Here is a 23,938-nt window from a genome sequence, read left to right on the forward strand (position 1 = left end):
TTAGTATTTTTGATACTATGGCAACACTATTACGGAAAAGAATATATCATACTAAACTACTTTAGGTATTTAATACTTTTGATTTCTTACTAATCTGAATTTAGAATGCTCAATAATTAACATTTGAACAATTTAGGCACGTTTATTTGCGGTCGTGGATTCGTACTGTGGTCTCCAACAGACAACATTCCTCTCTTGAGAGACTCGTTTGGTACGGGGGTGCCCACGACGCGTGACGGTTGACGGGTGGAACAAGTGAATGTCTTTAAATAATGAGAAGTCACTGATGTTTTTCTTAACAATCCGCAACTGGGCAGACGTGTCCTCCTCCAAACCAATTGGCGCCCCTAAAAATGTTCTCTCTTAGCAGAGGATGGTTTCGATCCATCGACCTCTGGGTTATGGGCCCAGCACGCTTCCGCTGCGCCACTCTGCTATACGTGATAATGTGATATACACCGACATATCCTGTGCCTTCATCCCTTTTCAACCGTAAACGTGCTCAACGCGCTGTCAAGTTTCTTTTGTGGCCTTTATTCAACAGCAGAGGGCACTATAATGCTGTGTACAGTGTCATGCTGCTGTGAGCATGTAGCTGCGTCTGGTGGAAGTGATAATAATAATACATTTTATTTATAAGCGCCTTTCAAGACACCCAAGGACACTTTACAATAACAAAAAACACAAAACAATACGGGTGATGCATCAATACGCATTGCACAATCTCCTCTCCGGTAGTTGGAATTACTCTAGTACATTTGCGAAAAAGGGCACTATAAAATATGTAGCCTGTATATGGATGGACGGATGACATGAGAGAAATTAAATTGTCATAGCAGCAACAGTCACAAACACACCCGTATTTTTTGATCTTGAAAACAAGCAACACATACAGGCGGCAGGATGATTGGTTAGCACACAGGTGTCAAAGCCGTTGTCCTGCATGTTTTCCATCTCTCCCCGTTGCAACACACCTCATTCAAATGAACACGATCGATATCAGGCTTCTGCAGAGCTTGCTGATGAGCTGATAATTTTTTCCCCAAAATATTTTTATTATAGATTTTCAGTGCTATAAAAAATACCAGGCACCCACAGTATAAGTACAGCACTGTATACCAAAGAGCATAAACATGATCAAATTATGTTTCAGAGTTTTTGATGCAGCTTTAAATAGCTATTTGTATAAAACACACTGACAGAAAGTGTCCCAAAACGAATCTAGTGCGTTGCAAGCTGTTCAGGAGGGGACGTCTATTCTGCTGCGTCCCTTAAACGATCCGCCTTTCCCACAGAAATTTGGAAACAGCTTGTGGACGCCATCTGCTGCAACCGATTAAGGTTTGAGCTGTTTTCCATTACTGTACTTCTCATTTGTCCGAATATGCGGGTTAAACGCCAACGAGCTACGTCGCCTTCACTAAGGGGGCAATGCTGTTTCATTCTTGATCCGCCGCAAACGCGACTTTGAATCGAGCTTGAGGTTGTCTTGTTGGAGATTCTTGCGCGTCTATTTGGGAAAAGCAAACTTTGCTTTGCATGTCCAGATCTAAATGTATTCTGTCAACGCGCGTCAAATAGAATCAGTGCTAGGAAAAGGCCACGTTCAATTTCAGGGATAACCGTCCATTTTTAAAGTTCGGTTTCACTTCAATGAAGACTGGAAACATGAGTTCGTGTACTGTATTACCTAATTTCACTTCGACTGAAATAATATTTTTGCTGCTGCTGTAGAAAAATAATCAACAAAGGGAAAGAATGCATTAAGAAGTGTCACGTTGCGTGGTGGTGGACCCCAAAAAGCAGGCAGGAGCAGGATGTACTTGAAGTGTATTGATAAAACACAGAGAAAACGAAATCCAAAAACAGTCATAGTCCAAAGTAGCAAACAAAAATAGCAACTGAAGCTAAAACAGAACCGTGACCAAAACATGACCGAAACAAACCTGACAGCAGCAAAGGAACAGCAAACAAACGAACATGACAGTAGCAAAGAGCAAACAGCAACAAACTAACATGACAGTAGCCAAGAGCAAACAGCAACAATGACCTGACACTGAGTGTTCGGGCAGGAGTCCTTTTATACAACTAATAATTACATAGTGACCAACAGGTGTGCAACTGCAGGGGGAGCCCTACAGTGCCACCTGTTGGTCCCAAACCAAATCGTGACAAGAAGGAATTCAAAGAAAATTTAATCTAATGTAAGCAATTTGCAGAACAAATCGGAGATTGCGTTGCATGTTGGAATGTGGTAATAAATGTTTTTGTCTAATTTTGCTCCGTAATATTTGCACACTTTGTACAAAGTTGCAAGTATTATGTGATTGACAGTAATACTGTATAAATTGATACAATAAAGAATTGTACACCCAATATGTATAGTACGGTATATTAATTGCAGTAATTCCTAATCACTGTTTTGTCGTACATTATTGTGCCATGAGAGCTCAGCAGGTGTGCCACAGGAAATGACCCAATTTCGCTTCAATGGGTGAAACATTATTTATTTAGTGCAAATAATGTATCTTTGCTCATCTCTCTATGTCAGCAACATAATGTGATAGGCAGAACATTTAATTGCACTTCCACAAGACCTCTCATTGTATTGTATATGTAAAACAATTCTGTTTTATATGTAAAATAAGTGACTTACACTCTGGAAATATGTGCCTTAGTTCGTTAAAGGGAAACACTGCTCTGTTCTGATTTCAGATGTCTGAGCAAAAAGAGACACCAGTGACAAAAGTAAACAGTGGGAGATGTCATATCATTTCCAGATGGAAAATAAATGAACCTATTTCCCAACATGAGGGTGAAACAGACCTCCAGAGTGGTGCCTCTCAAGTCCCCTTGAACCTCCTGAGCACCAGCCAAAGTCAAGCTGTTTTCCCAGACAGTGTTTACCTGCTAGCTTCCGTCATCTTCCAGAACAGCCACCAGGAGAAGCCTGCAGGTCGCCAGCTGGTGAGGTATGGTGAAGGGAAGGGGCTGCCTTTGCCACAAGTTGAAGACGAGATGCTACGTCCTGCCTATGAGCTGGCCTTCAATACACTGATATGTAAGAGATTACTAATGCAAGTTGTTTTGCTTATAAATTTACGTTTGAGTATGCATAAAGCTAATGTTTGGACTGGTTGTTTGCATTTCTGCGTCACGGTCAAAAGGTCCCGGGTTCAAATCTCAACTCAGACCCTTCTGTGTAGAGCAGGGGTGTCCAAAGTCGGTCCTCAAGGGCCGCTGTCCTGCCTGTTTTCCAGCTCTGCAAGGAGCAACACACCTGATTCAAATCATCAGGATCGTTCTAATGCTGTTCAGAGCTGGCGGAGGAGCTGCTCATCTGAATAAGGTGTGTTGCAGCCGGGAGAGATGGAAAACAGGCAGGACAATAGCCCTCCAGACCCGGAGCTGGACATGCCTGGTGTAGAGTCTTCAATATTCCCTTCATACTTGTGTCAGTTTCCTCCAGGTAGTCTATTCCAACTTCCTCCCTTATCCCACAAACATGTATCGTATGGTTTGTTAATGCCCTCAGCAGTTTCTCTAGTGGCCAGTCAAGTGTGTATCCTGCCTTTTTCTGAAAGTCAGCTGGTGAGGCTCCAGCTCATCTATGATCCTAATGACAACAATTGTTATATAAAATGGATGGATGGATGACTAATGTCAGACAAAAATCAAAGCAATATTCCCCATAGGAAAGAATGTAAATCCAACTACCGGTAATCCATTCCAAACAGAAATATATTTACATTTTTAATGGGGAACGACTATAATTTAAAAGACAGACAACAATGAGTAATAAATACAAATAACTATGAAATGCATAAATGAACTACATAAAATCACTTTTACCTTTATTAAACTTAAAACCGATATTCAAGACAATGAATGTATTACCATATGTTATCGTCTGTTAGCAACCCTTGTGAAAAAGATTATACTGCATCTAAGCAAGGAATTATGTAGCACGCGCTGGGTGACGATCCGTGTCGCTCACTCATGTGAAGATGTGCTGCACCCCATAAAGCACCGCAACAGCTAACCATACTTAAATTCGGCTGACAAAATATAAAGTTAGGAATACAGACAGAGCAAAGAGGGTGAAGGGGCATGTCTGAATTGGAAACAAAAGACCAGTAGCACCAAAAATGGCCCTACGTCCATGATGCAACGTGTCATGTTGACATGTTTACAAGTCTTACAAGAAAAGTAAGAAAGTTACGCATGCACAGGAAATGCTTTGTGTGGGTTATTGATTCTAGGAAATAACTGGCCAAGTTCCCCAAGCGGGTGGACGTGTTTGGTGTTGACAATTGTTAACAATTTTAAAGGTCCAAAAAAAACAACACATCTTGCAAAAACCAAGCCTTACGAAAATTGAGGATCCACCACTGTATTTTGCATGTGTTAGCGGTCTTCTGGAAAACTTCCGTCTTTGGCACTTTTCCCACCTTGAAAAAATCCCTGTTGTTTCTTTTATCAAATGCAGTGAACCCTTGCATATTCGCAATCCTGTACCATCGTGGTGCCAAAGAACTATGTCGATGAGAGGTAAGGAGCTTCATCTAGACAAAAATAGTGCTTTGCTGACATCTTGTGGCATCTTGGTCCCAAGGAATTGTGTTGGCATGAGTTGAAAAACTTAATTTAGACAAAAGTAGTGCTCTGCCATAATCCCGTGGCATCTATAGGCAATTCTAAACATTTTTAGCGGAACATCACATGCTGACACATTTTTCAGTTTCCGGGAGGCCACTGCCTCTATTCCCCACAAATAACAGGGATTTCTATTTAGTACCATATAATCAACACTGTCTAATTAAGGGTAAACATGCATGACGTCTGAGTGATAATGTCAGTGGCAACGTTCATTTTGATTTAATTTTGCTTTCGTTAGCAGAACACGTGTCAGTGCGTGAATATTCATTTGACAAGTCGAATTGGATGCAGCTAGATGGATGGAGGGCAAGAAGGAGGGGAAAATGCTTTAATTACCAGGGGGAATTTCCGTCGGACTCTTCAGATCAATTTGTCTCGTGGTGTGTTATCTGCCATGAGGGTGGGGCCTTGCTGGCCCAAGTGTCACGGGTGTGTATTCACCATGGTGATAAGGACGGGAAGGTGAGGCAGCGAGGGGGGTTGGAATCGATTCATGTGTTTTGTAGTAGATGGAGAGGTCATGGGGGTATTGGGAACACCCTCACGGCTATGAATGATTTGGTTCCATTACGCTATCCATCCACTGAACCAGGACATGCCAGGGGGACTCCCAAGTCCCACTCTTAATGCAGATCATAGCTGAGCATCCATCACCAAAGGCCCCGGCACTATGTGTCACCGACACAGATTAGTGGAACACTGCAGGTTGTAGTACTTACACTTGTGGAGGATGGACTGAATTTATTTATTTATTTATTTGGGACAGTGCACATTAATCAAAACAAGAAGAACAGTGTAAATGCGCCGGAATTGGCCTAAATGCTTAGTTTTCAGCCATAGTCCCAAATCAGGTTTCTTAACATAAACAGTTAACATAAAAAAACAAACACACACACATATGTACTGTATGTATATACAGTAATCCCTCATTTATCGTGGTTAATGGGGACCAAAACCACCCGCGATAAACGAAAATCCGCGAAGTAGCGTCCAATTAGCATAAACAGGTAAAAAAAATATATACTGTATACCTGTATATATATATTTCTTAAAAGTCCGCAAACGGTCCGCGAGAAGCTGCAAAACAACAGCGAGTCACAGAGAGCAACATATACAGTACTGTACTCCATGTATATGTAAAAAAAAAAAATAATAATAATAATAATTGGTAGGCGGCCCGGTATCCAGTGGTTAGCACGTCGGCTTCACAGTGCAGAGGTACCGGGTTCGATTCCAGCTCCGGCCTCCCTGTGTGGAGTTTGCATGTTCTCCCCGGGCCTGCGTGGGTTTTCTCCGGGTGCTCCGGTTTCCTCCCACATTCCAAAAACATGCATGGCAGGTTGATTGGACGCTCTAAATTGTCCCTAGGTGTGAGTGTGGGCGTGGATGGTTGTTCGTCTCTGTGTGCCCTGCGATTGGCTGGCAACTGATTCAGGGTGTCCCCCGCCTACTGCCCGAAGACGGCTGGGATAGGCTCCAGCACCCCCGCGACCCTAGTGAGGATCAAGCGGTTCGGAAAATGGATGGATGGATAATAATTGGTAATTTTTGGTAATGTTCTTTGATAAAGACACTCTCAATCTCAACCTTAAAGAAAGTACTGTCAGAGAGAATTTCCCTTCTTGTATGTGAAATGGCAACACTCATCACCGAGCATGGCTTTAGAGTGCTTGATGGGGGAAAAAAAAGCCGAGTTCAGTTCTTAACTTGAAGAAACGCTTCTGCAGCAAAATAGTCATTTGCCATTGAGCGCAGATATTGAGCACTGATTAGATCTCTTATCTGATGTAAAGGAGAAAAAAAAGTAGTCAAGTAATCTCTGTATTCGAGGAATCTGTCACTGTGACTGCACGGTCGATCGATGACAGTCTTCGTGTTTGATCTGACATTTACTTCACGGGGTTGCCCAGATGACAACTGTTCCCAGCCAAGAGCTCCTAATCGCCTTCTTGATTGCCCCTTGCAATGGCAGGTGGTGCATTTTGGACTTAAGCCTTCAGTGGGGACTTAATTCACTGCTTAACCTACCAAGTCATAATTTTCCAAAATACTGTACAAAAACGCAAATATGAGAGAGGCGTTTTGCGTAAAAAATAGATAAATAAATAAATAACACACTACTGGAAGGTGGGCAGCAAAGAGGCATGCTAAGAAATGAAGATAAAAGACTATTGATCATCATACCTTTTCGAGTACGTTATAAAGTGAGTCTGAGAGTGTTTAGACCAGCAGCCAAGGCCTTGCTGGCCTTGACTGCACACCACTAGTCCCTTTGTTATGCATGTCGTTTATTCTTCTTATTGCACAATGATCACCTTCTTAACCCTTACATACTGGTCCGGACATATTACATCCGTGTTGACATTTGAATGCAATGCAAATCCCCCAAATGCCACTCTCTTACCCCGGAGTTTGATGACTTTTCCTAAATTCACCCAAAAATACACAAACATTTTGAAAATGGCTTTCTTTTTGTATAGATGCTACAAAGTTTGACCCGTATCTGCTAAAACAGTTTTTAGTTTGACCACTGCGTGTGAAACCAAGGAAATTTTGAAGCTGTGAAACTGTGCATGGCATAAATATATCTTTTTTTTATGAGACTGTTCCACATTAAGTTTGAAACAGTACCAAGAACTGTTTGTTGTTACCATCATATTTGCATTGGTTCCTACAGAAACATGCACCTGTGGGTCTTTGAAGTTTTTAGGGGTACCCACAACGAGTAAAAGAGCAAAAGAATGATCATACATACTAAACATAAGGAACAGAAGACATATAAAGTTTCGAGGCTGCCCTGAGACAGACAAAACACCTGCCGCTGGAAGAGCAAAGACTGGCAATGTAGCAAAAAAAAAAGAAAAAATCAACTTTCCCTATTCCGTGAAACACTGATGAAGTATTAATCATCCATTAATGAATGTGAGACTGGCTATCCATTTTCTAAAGCTCTGTAGCTCATCATTTGATAAGATGTTTTATGAGGATATTATTGGCCTGGGTCAAAATTGCCCAAGACCAAGTATGCGTTGAAAATGAACAGGGGTCGATAACTGTCCTCGAGCACGTGTGGGACTGTAGTTGACCTTGACTTTGGCCAGTACTCCCCCACTTCTTTTTCTCACTACATTCTGTTCATTCTTTGCACCCCTCTGAGTATTTCTGCCCAAAACCGTCACGTGACTGCGGCTGCCGTATCGCGACTAGACCTTTGTGTGTCAGGCTGGATTTAGAGCATGAAAAGAAAAGTTTTGTGTGTGTGTGTGTGTGTGTGTGTGTCGTTGACCACAACCAAAGCAACTAGCGTCACATAATATGCCTCAGCAAACATTGAGTTTTTTACGGATTGAGTTGCACTTTAGAAGTGGAGATAATAATAGATAATTTATTGCATGTTCCTTTTTTTTCCTCTTCTGTTTGATTCATGTGCAGTCAGGGATAATGACGTGTAAACTAGCCAGGCTGAAAGGTTTTTTTTTTTTGACCATATCACTCACAGGTTTAACGGTTCCGAGGCTATCCGGAACAGAATTGGACTATAGAAACGTGCACTCAAAAGGCAATAAATAAAATTAAAAAAATCATATATTATTAAAAATAATGTAATACCGAACAAAGTGCAACAAATAACGCTGGTTAAACACGCCCCGAAACAAACAAACAAAAAAAACCCCAGGAAAAATGAGTTAAATCAAAAACGCTTGTAAAAGGCAAGGAAAGTATAACGTAAATAGCTTGTCGTAAAAAAAAAAAAAAAACAAGAAATAAACCAAACTGCGACAGATACAAAACCGAGACTATATTTACACAACAAAAATACTTATGGTCAAAATGCAAAAATGAGGCGAGATACTACGTGGCATGAATCAGAAAGAACATCGAGAGAATTCAACACTTGGAGACAAAGTCATGAGCAAGATGAAGAATAATTAGATGAAGGCTTGACAGTCCTTCAATACATGGCTAATAGAGATGTGTAGCAGGTTATGCACACTGGAGGCAAAGTCCTCCTCTGCCACCTGTCGGAGACACACAAAAACAGAATCAGGATCAGTTTGTGGTCTGTATGAATGCCGACGTCTACAGTGACCCCCTGATGTGTAATATTTTTATATTTTACTCGACCAGTTGTGTGTCTTTGTGTGTGTATCTTTCCCAAACACACACACTCCCAGCACCCCCCGCGACCCTTGTGAGGATAAGCGGATCAGAAAATGGATGGATGGATGGATGGATGACTCCTTATTGCATCACTGTGCATTTATTGGTTATATCCTACGAGCTTATCTGTGCGGTGATGCTTACCAATGTAAATTGTAATGTCTCCCCATGGGGGAATCCCACGAGGGGCTTGGGGCATTTTTATTTGTTGGAAATAAATATTTGATATTTCTTGAATAAAGTGATCAGGAGGAACATCAACTCTGTGATCCTGTCAGCATCAAAGTGTACACAGTCATTGACTCTTTTATGCCAAAAACAGATGTTGGCAAACAAGGGGTGACAATTTTATTTCATTTTCCAGAGATGGGTATTCCACCATAGTTTCAGCGAAGCTCATGAAGACCAAGCGTATATGTCAGCACAAGGTTGCTGGGATTGTACCGCTTCACATGCTTCCATGAGTGCACGTTATATGACTGACACCTTTTCAGGCACGCCTTCTTTTTCTGGTTGGATGTGTTTCTTCAGGCGTAGTAATTTAGGTTTATTAGAGGTCCAACATGAGGCCAGGGCGGGCTGATTTCTTATTTTTTTCCCACAGATCATTGCGCCAATATACTACTGTCAGGCTCTACTGAAATTTCTTCATTAAAGTGGATTACAAAAATATTATAACCTTTTAGTAATGAAACCTCAGACACACTGATTAAACTCTGATATCCTGTATCATTCATGTGTTTATTTTTGCCACTGGGGCGTATTATTTTTCACAGCCGCCCATCAAGATTAAGAAACAATAAATGGAATTAAATGAGGCAGGTGAAGTATCAGACAAAGTCTAATTTAGATCAGTAGAAGTGTTTAATCACAGGAGATGAACCCTACCTAGTCTAATTGAATTGTATTTTGTAATGAAAGAGGGGGTATTATGAGAATTTGTCTCCAGGAGCCTGTAATGCCCTTGTTCTTTTACCACTCTTTTTGGAGGCACACTTTTTCCATCCTTATGGGCCGTTCATCTGTTGTTCATATTAAATATTCCGCAAGATGAAAATGTGACTTTTGCATCTACCTCAGCCTTTAAATGTTTATTAAGCATTCATAATAGTACTTTGACATAAAAAAACACTTATGATGAAAAGAGATCCCCCCCCCCCCCAGTTTGACTTGATCATACATTCATGTGCTTATATAGCTGCACAACACAAACATTATAACAATAATCATTATGCTCGTATTCCTACACAGGATTAGTGCTATTAAATCTTTAAAAAAAAAAAGAAGCTCACAGTAATATTTCCGGTACATTTAGTTTTTAGGAGTAAAATGTATGTATGTATTATTTATTTAGGAGCAATTAGGCCTAGTATGCTACTGTATTTTATCGTTGGTCATCATGGTTGTACTTAGAGAGCCATATACTTTTTTAGTCAAGTCAAGTACAACTTCGTTGTCAAATGTACAGTATGTGCAACATACAGCACAGATGAAATTTCTTCCCTCTCAAACAGACAACAAGACAACAAGGGGAGCAGCTGAGGGTGCCCGCGCCACCATCAAAAGAACAGTCAACATAAAATGACAAAATAATACAACACAACACATAAGACACAGACAGTCGTGCAATCTTAACCACTTGTCCTACATACACTTTGTTTTTTGTTATTAGGTGGTAAAAGGTTTGACAGCCACTGTCATAATGTAAAACGAAAGGCCAAGCTATGGCATGCACATTTATTATAATTCATCAAGATAAACTGGATTTAAAATTGTTGCATTTGTTTTTGTACAGATCAAGAACTGCTGGAAGACGTCATAACTGACGGAGGCTCTTTTATCTCTCACCCAATAGTAAGTGAGCTCTTACAGTGAGAACCTTTGAGCACCGAGATGCAGTTGACAGCACCAAGAACAAACAACCAATGTTAAACTTTATTACACGATGAAAAATCCATCCATTCAGTTTTCTAGTTTGGCCTATTTTTCCCTTGTGTGTGCGTTTGTGTGTGTAGCATTCTTAATTTCAGACTTTCACTCCCGGGGCTCTCAACCGAAACTTTACACAGCTCTCTCCAATATTCATGTCCTGCTGTTCACACTGCACACGCTCTTTGTTCTGATCTCCAGCCTGTAATCACGAACAGTGATACTGATGGATTGCATTCACGCATTCCTCTTCTCCATCCACAAAGGACTGTGTGTCTTTTATGTCCTCTGTCACTCCTGAATGACAACCCACTCTTTGGAATAATGTTCAGGGAAAGACCTATTTGTAAATGACATGCACTCCTTCAAGGCAATGTCATATTTGGGCTGAACGATGATTTTTGGTAGAAGAGGGTCAGGACACAATAGATTGAAATAAATAATGGACACACTAAAGTCCTGAATTTAAAGGGAAACCAAACGAAAGCTTCAGAGAGAAGAAATTGAGTCCTCAGTTTAGTCAATTTCTTGAATTTAAATTTTGCTTAAAAGAAACATTTGAATGCTTCTTTGTACTTCATCCTAATCCTTAAGGTGATGTTTTCAGTTTTACTTAGTTTCAAGGTTTTAGGCCACTGGACAAGTTGCCTGATGCCACTAATCTGTATGTAAAGTGAAGCATCGTCTTACTGAGCTGAAGGACAGCTATACTGTACTATTAACAATAATGTAGTGGTGAAATCCAAATTCTCTCATATGATGTGGCATGGCGGCCCGGTGGTCCAGTGGTTAGCGTGTCGTTCTCAAAGTGCAGAGGTTGTGGATTCGATCCCGGCTCCGGGGTTCCTGTGTGGAGTTTGCATGTTCTCCCCGTGCCTGCGTGGGTTTTCTCCGGGTACTCTGGTTCCCTCTTATATTCTAAAAACATGCATGGCAGGCTGATTGAACACTCGAGATTGTCCCTCGGTGTGAGTATGTGCGTGGATGGTTGTTCGTCTCTGTGTGCCCTGTGATTGGCTGGCAACCGGTTCAGGGTGTCCCCCGCCTACTGCCCGAAGACAGCTGGGATAGGCTCCAGCATGCCCTGTGACCCTCGTGAGGATAAAGCGGATCAGAAAATGGATGGATGGTGGATGATGTGGTATGCTCTTACTGAATTGCATCGGTCCAAAAGCAATCGGTTGAATTGCACACACATAGCCAGCCCATCACTAGTGTGTGCTGCCGTTTGAGCAAATACTGTATCTATACCCTGGAGGAGATTGTCATGAAGTTACTTTTTACACTACTCATAAAACGATGCCTGGGGAAGATGAAGGCTTCTTCTGTCCCGAAAACTTGGATCATAATAAAACACACACAGATGTGTAGTGAGCCAGAAAAGGGCAGCCTAGACAAGTTGTCTTAGATGATGGAACCGTCATGAATCTTGATGATAATCCATATGGGTCATTCCAGATTTGGAGGACTGTCCTCCCCCACAAAATTACAAGCACTCCATGCAGACAAAATACAGAAACATACTGTTGTTGTGTAAACAATGGATATCAAGAAACAAAATGAATCTATAGATGGAAGAAAAAAATATTTAAATGCTTTTTATATTGTCCCTCTCTCTCCATGAGCAGGTTACATCTCAGACAGATAAAAAAAAGTTTTCAGGTTTACTTGATGTGATGTTTTTCCGTCTCCCTTGTAATTTTTAAAACCTTTTGTTTTATTACAGACATAATTTAAATAGTCACAATTATTCCCTGAAGTTGTCTCTGTCAACAAACATGCTGTTATTAAAACCTATAGAGGAAGTGACTGAAAAAAAATGTGCACTCAATGACTTGGCGGAAATGACATCACAAAACTAATTGCGCTGACCATGGGCAGACAGACCTAACATCTCACAACGTCCTTTTGGATGAAATGACAACAATTACTTTTGTAGCTGCAGTTAGATACTTTTATTCCTTTTCTTACATTCTGTAAGGTAACATCAGGCTATCCGAATACTTTTACCTATATTGCGTGCTGTGATCCATGAATATCCAATCACACAAACACTCATCCTCACCTCGTGAATTCCTCTTCCTGTATATTGTGGTGTGGCTTGTTGCTCTGCATCCTTCAAGTAAGACAGCCAGAATGAGACAAGTTTGAGAAATTGCGCCCATCTTTTTTTTTTTTTACACTGCTGGTGTCTATAAAGTTCAACCTTGATGGAGACAGGAGGCACGGTGGAAGCAGACTGGCCGGTAAAAGTGACGTACATCAGGGTACGCGGGGTGGGGGGTAGAAAGGGAGAATAAAGGCGATATACAGTAGATACATAGAGTTTGAGTTGTAAAAGAGCCTCTGGCATTCCGGATCACAATGGAGTGAGGAAATTAACCCTAAATCGTGGGGAGAATTGAAAGAGCCTGAAGGACATTGGGGAATCGAGGGACTAAGCAGGAATAGCCCCACACTCGGTGTGAAATGAGCCACGTGAAACATTAATCTAATACACTGTTCCATTTTATGTCCTTGACCTCATGTGAAGAAAGGTTTTAATTATGTTACCAAATTTAGACTGACATGCAACTTTGGGTGTACAGTATAGTGCTATCTTATGTCATTAAAATAGTGACATGGTAATGTACTGCTATACTTGCAGCTCACCTGTTCAAATATAGATGAACACTTAACAGGAAAATGCTGTAGTACACGGGTGTCAAACGCGAGGGTTCAGCCTGCCACATCATTTTCTGAGGCACACGAAAGCCTGAAAATGTGATGAGACAATGAGGCGAGTCTGCTTTTTTTTTTCTTTCTTCCCGAATGCAATTGAAGAGACAGAGAACAGGAGGGCGAGGGGTCTATTTCTCATCACTCTTATCTTCAGATCATTGGATGAAACAACATATATTTGGTCACTAAACTCCTGTTTAAAAAATCTACGTACAATCGAATACAGTAGTTTATTTTCACTGACCTCTGATTTTAAAAGAGTCTGTCAATTTGGTGCTAAAAACAAAGCCCAAATGCATCTGGAAATACATATACTGTATGTTTATATTGTTTCAGTTAAAAGTGCTTCTCTGGGAGATTTCCCATGTGTTTTGGCGATTCTTATGGTTCAGCGAATCCAAGGTTGAACTTTTTGCTCATGATTCCAAAAGGTATGTTTGGCACAAACACAAAACTGCCCATCGTCAAAAGAGTGAAGCATTCTGTTGACAGCGTCATGCATGGGTATTCTTTTTCTTCCTCAACTTCAAAGTGGAGGGACTGATGAACGCTTCGAAATAGCAGTCAGCGTTAGCACAAAGTCTTCTGCTAGAAAATGGGGGAAAAAAAGGAACGAACAGATGAACTTCCCTCAGGTTAATCAAAGGCCCTTCAAATGGTAATAGGTGTATACTAACATAATCTAACATGAGTTTGAATGTGATTGGTTAAGTCTCAATGCAGCCACATCTCACTTATAAAAGGATTTGCACATTCTTTCCGTTGTTTATACGTACTTCAACCAGGGGCAGAGCGACACGGTGGCCAGGGGTGGCCATGGTCACCCCTTGTCATTCTCTGGCCAATATTTGTGATTTTTCTGCCTTTTTTCACATGGATGAAGTATTCTCAGACCTCTCAATACTCTTCCAGAAGTTATTTATATTAACTGCATGTTAAACAATCATACACACAATTGATCTGAATGACAACTTTAAAATTATCTGTCTTAGGTGACAAACTTTTGATTTTTGCTGTCCATATCAAAAAATCCTTACCTTCACATCATACCATCCACAGTCATGGTTTCATGAAATGAAACGCACACACATAAAAACTTTACACACACATTCACAATACAAACAGAAACAAACTAAGGTAAAACAAAGAAAAACAATGTTCCGAATTGCATAGAATTAAAGAGATTTTTGTGTTGGACTTTTTAGAAATGGTTTGAATGAATGAGTCATTGAGTCCTCTAGTAAATTATGATCATCAAAAGTTGCTTTTTACATGACTTGTTCATGCCTAATTGTCAGCATAACGGCCATTGTTCTGGATATGTGTGAATCGAATTTCATGAAACCCTGACTGTGGCTAGTATGATAAAGAATGATGCCAAGTATATACGCGTGCGCGTGGCCACCGCTAACGGAGCTTGGCTACAATTTCAAGCCACTGTGCGAAAAAACAAAAACAACAATTAAACTGTGCTTGTTATAGACTACATTAATGGTGCAAAAACTTTTCAAACAACTTGGTGTCATTTTTCACAAAAAAAAACCTGGCATTTGAACAAGAGTAAATTGACTTTTTATAACTGCTTTGTGGCCCTTGATTTAAAAAAAAAAAAAAAAAAGGGCTGACATTCCAGTAGGATGACACTTTATTCAAACAAGAGCATGTTATAATTCTCAACCCAGAAAAACAAATGATCAAACTGGCAGAAACGACCCATCTTGGTTTTGTCTTGTTGCTGAGGTGACTAAACATGGCCAATGTGCTTACTGGCCACTTTCACGTTAGTGGGATACTGTTGTCCAGCAACGTAATGACTGGGAATTTTCCCACAGCCAAAGATTTAAACTTAGTGAAGGCCAAGTAGTACTTGATGGACAAAAAGTGTTTTAGTTGTCTTTTATTGCTTGTTGCTTTGGACAAACGCATTGGGAGATTTTTTTTTGAATGTACAATCTATTACTGTACAATGTATTACATCATACTCGGCTGAACGTAAAGTACTGATATGGAAAAGTATACGGCCCTGCTATCTTTTGTGATCAATTGTTGAGACATGCAGCAGTTGGAAAGGAATTTGCCTTTTAAATACATCCATATGGATTCAATGCTTCACGGATGGTGAGTAAGGGACCATCTTGCCAGTTGTGCTCCCATTTCTTAGCAAATGCATACACCCAGTGAAATGCACTGTTATGATGCCACGTTTGGTGATTTGAGCTTCCAGCATACACAAACATGATATTGTGCCCCTAATGGGGCCAGAAATCTCCAGACATAGTCATGCTTTATTCATTTCCTCCCCTCACCAAATAACTGTATTGCTTTTGTCCTCCAGCCAGATGATCAAATGAGCCTTTTTTCTGTCATGCTCTATGACCTCAAGGACAGGAAGTTTTTCCCGCAAGACCAAACAGGGAAGGAGTCGATACGGGATGTCAGAGATGTAGAGAACTATCTCATCAGGTAGGAAAATTGAGCTGGGACGAGCAGTGAACAGGTCACAGCTTGAACGGGTCGCCAGGCAATTGCCGGGCACATATTGCCAAATAAGCACAGACCTTGACATTCGCATCTACAGACAATCTAAAGCAGGCGTGCCCAAACCTTTTGGACCGAAGATCGACCGAAGATGAATTGTACATGAAACACACTCTGAATGAGAATAATAATAATAATGAAAACGAGAAAAGATATTGCGCAACAGCTCTGATCACAAGTTGCAATTGCAGACTGCTGAGCTCTAACAACTTCCGGTGACGCAGGTCACGCGCCACTGTAGGTTAAAGATTTGCCTGCTTTATTTTATTTTATTTTTTAAAATACATTTTGTGAAAATGAGACTGATAGGATGATTAGGGTGCAGTGTACATTAACACAAAAATATATTACTAACATGTACAAAGACACACAAATGGTTGTTTGTTTTTTTTCTCCTCTACACCTCTCGCGATTGACATGGGACCAGTCTGTGATCTACTGGTCGATCACGATTGATGTAATGGGCACCCCTGATCTAGAGTCTTCAATTAAATGAACGTGTGTTTTTGGAATGTAGGAGGAAGTCAGAGAACCCGCAGAAATTTCCATCCAGTAGGCCCTGAGCTGCGACTTTTAACACAGGACAGCTTGACTGTAAAGCAGACGTGCTATGCACTATTCCAACCTACGTTTTGGATGATCCTCGCTATCGGTGTTTTCCTTAGCCCACCATGTTTGATGAAGTTGAAGTGGTTCTGCTAAATTGATCCTCAGGCCAGTCTGAAAGCTGGAACAATTAAATGGATCGCAAAAGGGCAAAAGTATATTAATTAAAGTGGTGAATTCACACCGTTGTCTATATCGTCAAAATGTATTCTTTACTTTATGTGCGCGAATATGAAAGACACTTCAATTTGAGTTGTTCATTTACCAACCACTTTAATTGCAGTCTTTTAAGCATTCACAACTTAGATTCTACCAGAGTAGTGTGGCATAAACACAAGTCAGATCACAACAATAATGTTAACAAATCTGTAGCTTCATCTATTTTCATGTTTCACGAAACGATATGCAAACATGTGGACCGCACTTCTTCAGCACTGAACTTATCTGGACACGAAATAAATACAATGCACATACCTACAGGCTTCTGACTAACCAAAAACAAAGCCTTTATTTCCCCCCAAAATTGCAGCCTTTGCAATTTGAAAATAACATCTAGACTACTTTATGATGTCGATTTGAATTCAATGATTGGTTCCGTAAGAAAAAAAAAAAACACGACTCTATACTGTATGTTGTTTTCAGGTTCAAGACAAAGCTGGAGGCCTCACTGGCCCGATATAGAATCAAACATGACCTTTCATCTCTTGACTGCATTCTACCCGAGAGTGTGAAGGTGAAACAGGAGAGATCCAACAGGCTGCCACTATACGCATGGGTCAACACACTGAGGAGCAGGTCAGCACACACACGCATACGAAACAATTACACGCTCATGCACACACACTGAGGAAATGAGTACTCGTGCACTATGTAACTCTCCTTTTGCCACTGCATGCAGACTTTTCAGTTTGGTACTGCTTCCTCATATTTTATAGCCCAGGTGCCCAACTGACACCCAATTAAACTCTGTGTGTATGTGTGCGCATGGTGAGTGCATGCGGTTGTGTTACGATATACAACAGTGTCTTCTGGACAGGGCTGATTCACTCAGGTGTAAATCGTGCCACTGAGGACAGATTCAATCAGCAACTACCCTCAGTCAGCTCTGAGATCGGAAAGGTCATTCCTGGGATCTGTGCCAGGGTGTGTGTGTGTGTCTGTGTGTGTGTGTGCCCTAATATTTTTGACAGCTTCGAGATAGATATAAAGTTCTTTTAAAAGGCCACACTACGTTTCTATCGTCGTCTAGATCAATCCAGAATTACAAGGCATTTAAGCACCAACGTATTTTAAAAGTGTATGGTGGCTGTGGACTCAACTCACCTCTCACACCAAGTAACAGTTTGACAGACAGTGGGGAAAAAAAGGCTTCAAGATGTTTAATGCCACTTCCGGTTAAAGTTTATTAAAAATTAAAGACAAAATAAAAAGAATTATGTACACATGTATTTGAAACATGCTAAAAAATATAATCAATGTCAAATCTAGTTTTAGAAGCAAAGGATATTTTAACACAAATGGTGGAGCAACAGGTTGACCGATAATATAATATAGACAGATAATACTCACAAGGGTATATTCTTATCCTGGGTGAAGAATTCCTAATATTACTGCAGCATACTGAGTTGCTTAGAGTGGAAGTCTTCATGACATGTGTTATACTGCTCCCCATTGCAACACACTCGACATTTTTTTGTGGGGGGGCTGGAAATATTTATTTATTTATTTATTTTAATTTTGTGGGGTGGTGGGGGGAGGGGGGAGAAAATGTCCTTCAATTGTAGAATCGCCCAGGCAGTATATTTTCTCTTCCACCACCCATGTTGTCCTCACCCACCTATACTTTGCTTCCAGTCTGGATGAGGTCCAAAGTGTGCTGACGGATGCGGGCCTCTCCCAAGTGAATTCCGTCGGGCAGTTGGAAGGGCAGACCTTCTGCCAGGATGCCGACTGTGAGGATTTGATGGTATTCCCCGCTCAAATGAAAGCGAGGCTGGATTCCACCAAGTTGCTTCACAACCACAAACTCGTCATGCAGGTTCAATACACACACACACACACACACACACATATACACACACAGGACTGTTACCAGTGTCCTCTGATATTTATAGCTTATGTCTCAAACTGATTACAAAGCGGCATGCAATCCCTCATGCCAACCAAGATGAGTTTGCCCAGAAACTACTGTAATATTTCACATCACTTCCTCACATCATATCATATTTGTCTTTGAGACATAACAAATCTCCTGTCACATGCTTGTGCTTCACGACAATACAGCTGGTTCATTCTCAGCATTGATCAATTTCTCAACTCCCAAAAACTATTCATTACAGCCCCTTGTTGATACTTGTTCTGTGATCAGTCTCCTCTTACTGATACCTTTAGAGTCAGCTAGAGGAAGAAAAAAGGGAGCACGAACATGACACAACAGAAATGACATCACCAAGCCAATTGCACTGACCCTGGGTGGATTTTTCATACTAGTTTCGGTTTTCAACTAAACCTCATTACTCATCTGATCAAAAACGACATTGATATACATTTTTTTCCTTTATTTATATACAGCTGAGTTTGTTGTTGACGAATTAGTAAAGCAATTGCCACAGCTAACGTATACTCCTGAGCATACACTCAACAACAACAGTGTTACTGTCAAGCAATCCAGTAATAACATTGAATAAGTATTCAAATAACATTACATGTATTTAATTCTAAAGGGTTTATTCAGCAATATTTTTGGAAAACATGATTTTCAACTTCCTGTGTATCTATGCCAAACACATCAAAATAAAGTGCCTAAAGTGTCCTCCAATTCTGGAATGACTCGCTTTTTTTCCACAATAATACAATTTCCCTAGTTATGTGTTTTACCTTTCCAGGCTATGGCTGCAAAGCCGGTTTCTCGCTCATGTGTCGGTCCTACTCTATTTGTTTGCAGGACAAGTCTTGCAGCCTGGCCCCCAAGGTGGCAATCTCCCTTCTACCAGATGACGGGGACATCCTCCTTGTGGGCACTTTCTCCGGCCTCACTGTCTCCCACACAGCGTCGCTGATTAAGCAGAACAACAAATCCAAAGTCCTTGCTTGTGCCAGTGGTCTTACCGACGCTCAGAGGGAAGCGATGCAGAAAGTCATCGTCCACATGGGCTGCAAGAGTAGGCATGACTATGGATGTCTTGTCAGTAGTTAGGGGCTCCTTTTTAATTTTGCCCGATCAAATTATTCTGACCAACAGCATATCGGCTTCTTAATTCCTAGACATGTTTGGCCTCATTATTCCAATATTCATAGAATCCATCTGTATTTATTGAGTGCTTTCACAACAGCTGCAGCTGTACAAAAGCACTTTACAGAATATGTAATATTAAAATAATAATACAGCAGAACACCTCACATAAAATATCTAGTCCATTAAGACCATTCTTGGACTCTGCGGACTTTCATCATGCAAATTTTCAGCACAATTGGCAACAAGTGTGAAAGTGCTCAAGACCACCTTTTTTTTTCACTTGAAGGACCTCTGTTGGTTTTCCACACAAAAAATCTGAGCGTTTGCCACAAGTTTAAAATGAAATTTAAAGTGACAGTATTGGAAGTGTTGGCTGAAAAGGCAAACTAACCCTGGACATTACACAACTGGGCGTTCACACTCAGCTTGCACATTCAAAGAATGTTTGTGCTTCAGATCAACTGCTGTGTGAGAGGCATACAAGTTGGATATGAGTGAAGTCTGTCTCTCTGATCATTTTAGGGAAGCCAGCAACCACATAAAGCCATGTTTTCTTTGATTTCACTTCTGCAGAGTGCGTGGCAATTGGATGTATTTGCACATCCTGTGTGTCACTGCATCTAAAACTTGGGAGCACCTTCCTAAAAACTGCTCGTGGAGAGGCCAGGAAAAGCAGAATCGAAATGAGCTTTGTCGTAGGCGATATGGCATGACTCCTTCTTGTGAGGGGCCCCAAATTAAAAAAAAAAAATTTTTATTGCGATGCTATTTCGGCCATTTGGCAGAGTCGATCCTGGGTGTTACTGGTGCATAGATCAGCTTGCACACAACTCCGACACTTTTAGTAAATAAGGCCCTATGTCTCTTTGCTCTGCTGCATGTTGCTTAGATGTGAAGCTGATAAACGAGGTGTTCCAGTCTCTCACCAGTGGTGACAAGCGTCTTGCAAAAGTCCGTCTTATCCTGTTGACTCCCAACTGCTCCTTGTCTGCAGTCAGCAATCCGCTTGAGTTCATGCTGCAAGAGAACAGAGGTACGTTCGAGGGTGCAGGTGTATTCTTCGCAATAACCAGATCACTCTGAACGGAAAAAAGCAATTTTGCGCATTTGTTATATTCAGATGCCAGCTTGCTGCAGGACTTCTCTCAGGGTTCTCTGGCCCAGAGCAAGCTGGAAGCTCTGATAGCACAGCAGAGGGAAGATATTGATCATGCATTAAAGTGTGAGTGTCGTAAACCGCTCGTTATCATGCTGATACACGCACACTGACACAAAGGCAGCGCATGCGTGAGCTCTATGTGGAGCCTCGCTCACCTCCCTGACTGAGTGCCTAATTATCTAATCTCATGCTAATAGAGCAAGCATATGCTGTCCCTGGGAGATTGTATGTCCTTAATTAGATATGCTAATGTTGGCCATCACGCATTGTTTCAAAGGCACCGGCCATTGCACGGTCTAATGCCAATACAAGAGCTGTATCATAAAAATGCCGCTCTGCGTGGCACTATAAGGGAGGTATTGATTTAGTACTGTGTTTGTTGTTGTGGTTGTCGGTCATTATTATCTCAGAGAGTTCATTCGGCTTGCGCACAGCAAAGGAAATCAAAAGAGACTTTTAATTGTATTTTGCTTTGACTCCGAGTCAGGTCAAGGCTTACATAGTGGAGGAGAGGGGATTCATGAAGAGGCGGGAATTCCGTCAGCACCATTGGAAGGTCCCTGAGTGAGGGACTCCCATTTGGCTGGCGAATGATGGAAACTTTGGCACACTGATGGACTAAGCGCAGACGGAAGCGATCTATCATCCATCACCCGAATCATCACTTACTCACGTGGTGGACTGTCTATCAGTAGTGACGGACTTATGGTCCATCAGAGACGGGCTCTCGTTTCGCTGACGACTGATGGAAACGCACGGCGTGTCTCGCGTGTGTCTGTTCACTGGGGTGACTGCACCGGGGTTGCTTCAAGCGGCACGGCGTGGCGTAGGGTCTCATCGCCCTCCAACAGGAAGAAAAAAAAAGACCCTTGACCATCGCTATTTAATTTGATGACTTGTGGTTGTGTTGGCTGTTAAATCATGGCTCCCATTCTCCAAGCCTGCTTCTTTTTGAGGTCGTTCTTGCCAGTAAAGGAAGTTGGCTGTGTTTGTCTACCTACCTTTCTGTCCCACAAACCCAATAAGACTGTCCTGTATTGTTTTTACTTCAGCAATCAGTGTCGTTAGTGTAATCAGGAAGTGGAATTAAAATAATGATGACGGAGTGACGGACTGGTGGGCCGGCCACTGGCAAATGACAAATGATGGACCGGTAGAATTTTCTGATGTGCCCACCACTGCTGTTAACCTTGTAAACAGTTCTGTACTGACGTTGCTAAAAAAGCGATGACCAACTGCAATTTAGGGAGAACAGAAGTGTGGTTAAAATAACGAGGGGGTCACTCACAGACAGTGATGGACAGCATTGGCTTGAAATACTGACAGACCAGCAAAATTTATTGACGCGCCCACCTCTGTATGCTATACTTCAAAGCGCATCACTCGGCAATGTTTTATTTATAAAACGCTAAAAAGTTTTATCGCTATATCGCCACATCTGAGTATCAATCTTTGCATGTTTTCAGCAGTTATCTTCAAACGTGTATAATGTATTAAGAAAGACATCTCTGAATTTACTCTACAGGGTCTTTAACAAAATGAGTTTTATAGCCCATTCATGACAGTGCATGTGGCCGTGCTCATTTGGTACATTCAGAGAATGTTGTTTTGTTTGTGTCAGTAATAAAGCAGGTGGCGATCTTTTCTTTTGCGGCAATGAAAGCAGCTGCTCTCATCCTGCTGCTATTGATCGGCCCAGACCGACATTTCTGCAAGTGTAGATATTTTCTAATGGGGCTGTTAATTAATGCTCAGTGTTTATTGAATGCCTCAGTCCAGTTGCATCAATGGTCTCATTTCAGTGTGTCATGCTCAAACACCGACTTCCATCTTTCTGAACACAAATGCCAAAATGTTTCCATCACGCATTTGAGGTTTGTGAAGCTTTTCAAATCGACATTATAGACGCGGTTGAATGAAAAAACAGGAGAGTTGTTTAAGAACTTACACAGTAAAATTGGTGGAGCCATTTTTACAGTCACAATTTTTTTTCTCCTCAAGATGAGTTATATTTAAATATTTTGAAGAACAATTGCCTCCCCTCGAACGGGAATAATTCTTCACAACAGATCAAAATCTTTTCACTCAGAGTACATGAGGCCCCACCGCCTACTCTCATCGGTGTAAAATGTGGATGAGTCGGTTATCCATCCACCCATCCTTTCAATTTCTAATCCGCTTATCCTAACGAGGGTCTCAGGAGTGCTGGAGCCTCTCCCAGCAGTCTTCCGGGCAGTAGGCGGGGTCAACCCTGAATTGGTCGCCAGCCAATCGCAGTGTGAGTAGGTTATGTGCTCATCAACTGAAAGTTGATGTTTGGAATTGTGTGGAGTACAATTAATCCATTACTTGAGTGAAGTTTACTCTGAATATTTTACTATCCTCCAAGTGTCAATGTGACTAATTTCAGACAGCAAATATACTCTTTTTCTTATTCTGTTGGCGTCCTCTGGTACCATCTTGTTGTCAAGGAACCAAGTTGAAATGAGCTGCCTTCAAAATAAAGCAAACTCACTCATCATACAATCAATGCATTCAACCTCACATCCACCCGTTGGGCTCATGTGCAAAACTATTAAATGTTGTTGCTGTATTTTTGGAGTTCCCCAAGTTTTGGCGCTTGTTTACGCAACCTGCTCGTCACACCCAGAGGAGAATGAAGAGGTGGTGACTCGAGCCATCAAGCAGGCCAATGTGATGCCGCAGCAGGAATGGCGGCTACAAAAAAACGAGTTGAGGTCAGTCGCAGTTCGCAAGCAGACTCTCTGCATGTGTTGCCGTCACTCTCCTTCAGCTCTGCTGTCAGCCTGCTGAGGTCTTTGTCTCCCTCCAGGTAGACTTCTGTCAAAATCATCTAACACCTCCAACATGAACTTGAAGGTGCCGCTTCATGCTTTTTGAATGCTGTGAAAAGGGCGGAATACAGATCT

At 41.4% G+C, this 23,938-nt stretch overlaps 1 protein-coding gene across 2 annotated transcripts in view; it reads left to right on the forward strand.

Moving 5' to 3' along the window:
• Window positions 1-1,216: 1,216 nt before the first annotated feature.
• The window catches only part of LOC147208438 (protein NSUN7), a 39,340-nt gene continuing 16,618 nt past the window's right edge, over window positions 1,217-23,938 (forward strand). The window contains exons 1-11 of one of the 2 annotated variants that reach the window (XM_086135091.1): window positions 1,217-1,341; window positions 2,716-3,061; window positions 10,616-10,674; window positions 15,806-15,933; window positions 17,257-17,409; window positions 18,469-18,652; window positions 19,559-19,775; window positions 20,739-20,882; window positions 20,970-21,071; window positions 23,611-23,746; window positions 23,842-23,888. In XM_086135091.1, coding sequence (XP_085991217.1) covers window positions 2,716-3,061; window positions 10,616-10,674; window positions 15,806-15,933; window positions 17,257-17,409; window positions 18,469-18,652; window positions 19,559-19,775; window positions 20,739-20,882; window positions 20,970-21,071; window positions 23,611-23,746; window positions 23,842-23,845 — 1,473 coding nt within the window. In that variant the 5' untranslated portion in view covers window positions 1,217-1,341 and the 3' untranslated portion in view covers window positions 23,846-23,888. The remainder of the gene's footprint in view (window positions 1,342-2,715; window positions 3,062-10,615; window positions 10,675-15,805; window positions 15,934-17,256; window positions 17,410-18,468; window positions 18,653-19,558; window positions 19,776-20,738; window positions 20,883-20,969; window positions 21,072-23,610; window positions 23,747-23,841; window positions 23,889-23,938) is intronic. The other variant, XM_086135083.1, reaches the window with a different exon arrangement.

The sequence above is a fragment of the Hippocampus guttulatus genome, chromosome 2 (genome assembly GCF_054856545.1).
Source record: "Hippocampus guttulatus isolate MCC_2025c chromosome 2, RoL_Hgut_1.0, whole genome shotgun sequence".
Classification (NCBI taxonomy): domain Eukaryota; kingdom Metazoa; phylum Chordata; class Actinopteri; order Syngnathiformes; family Syngnathidae; genus Hippocampus; species Hippocampus guttulatus.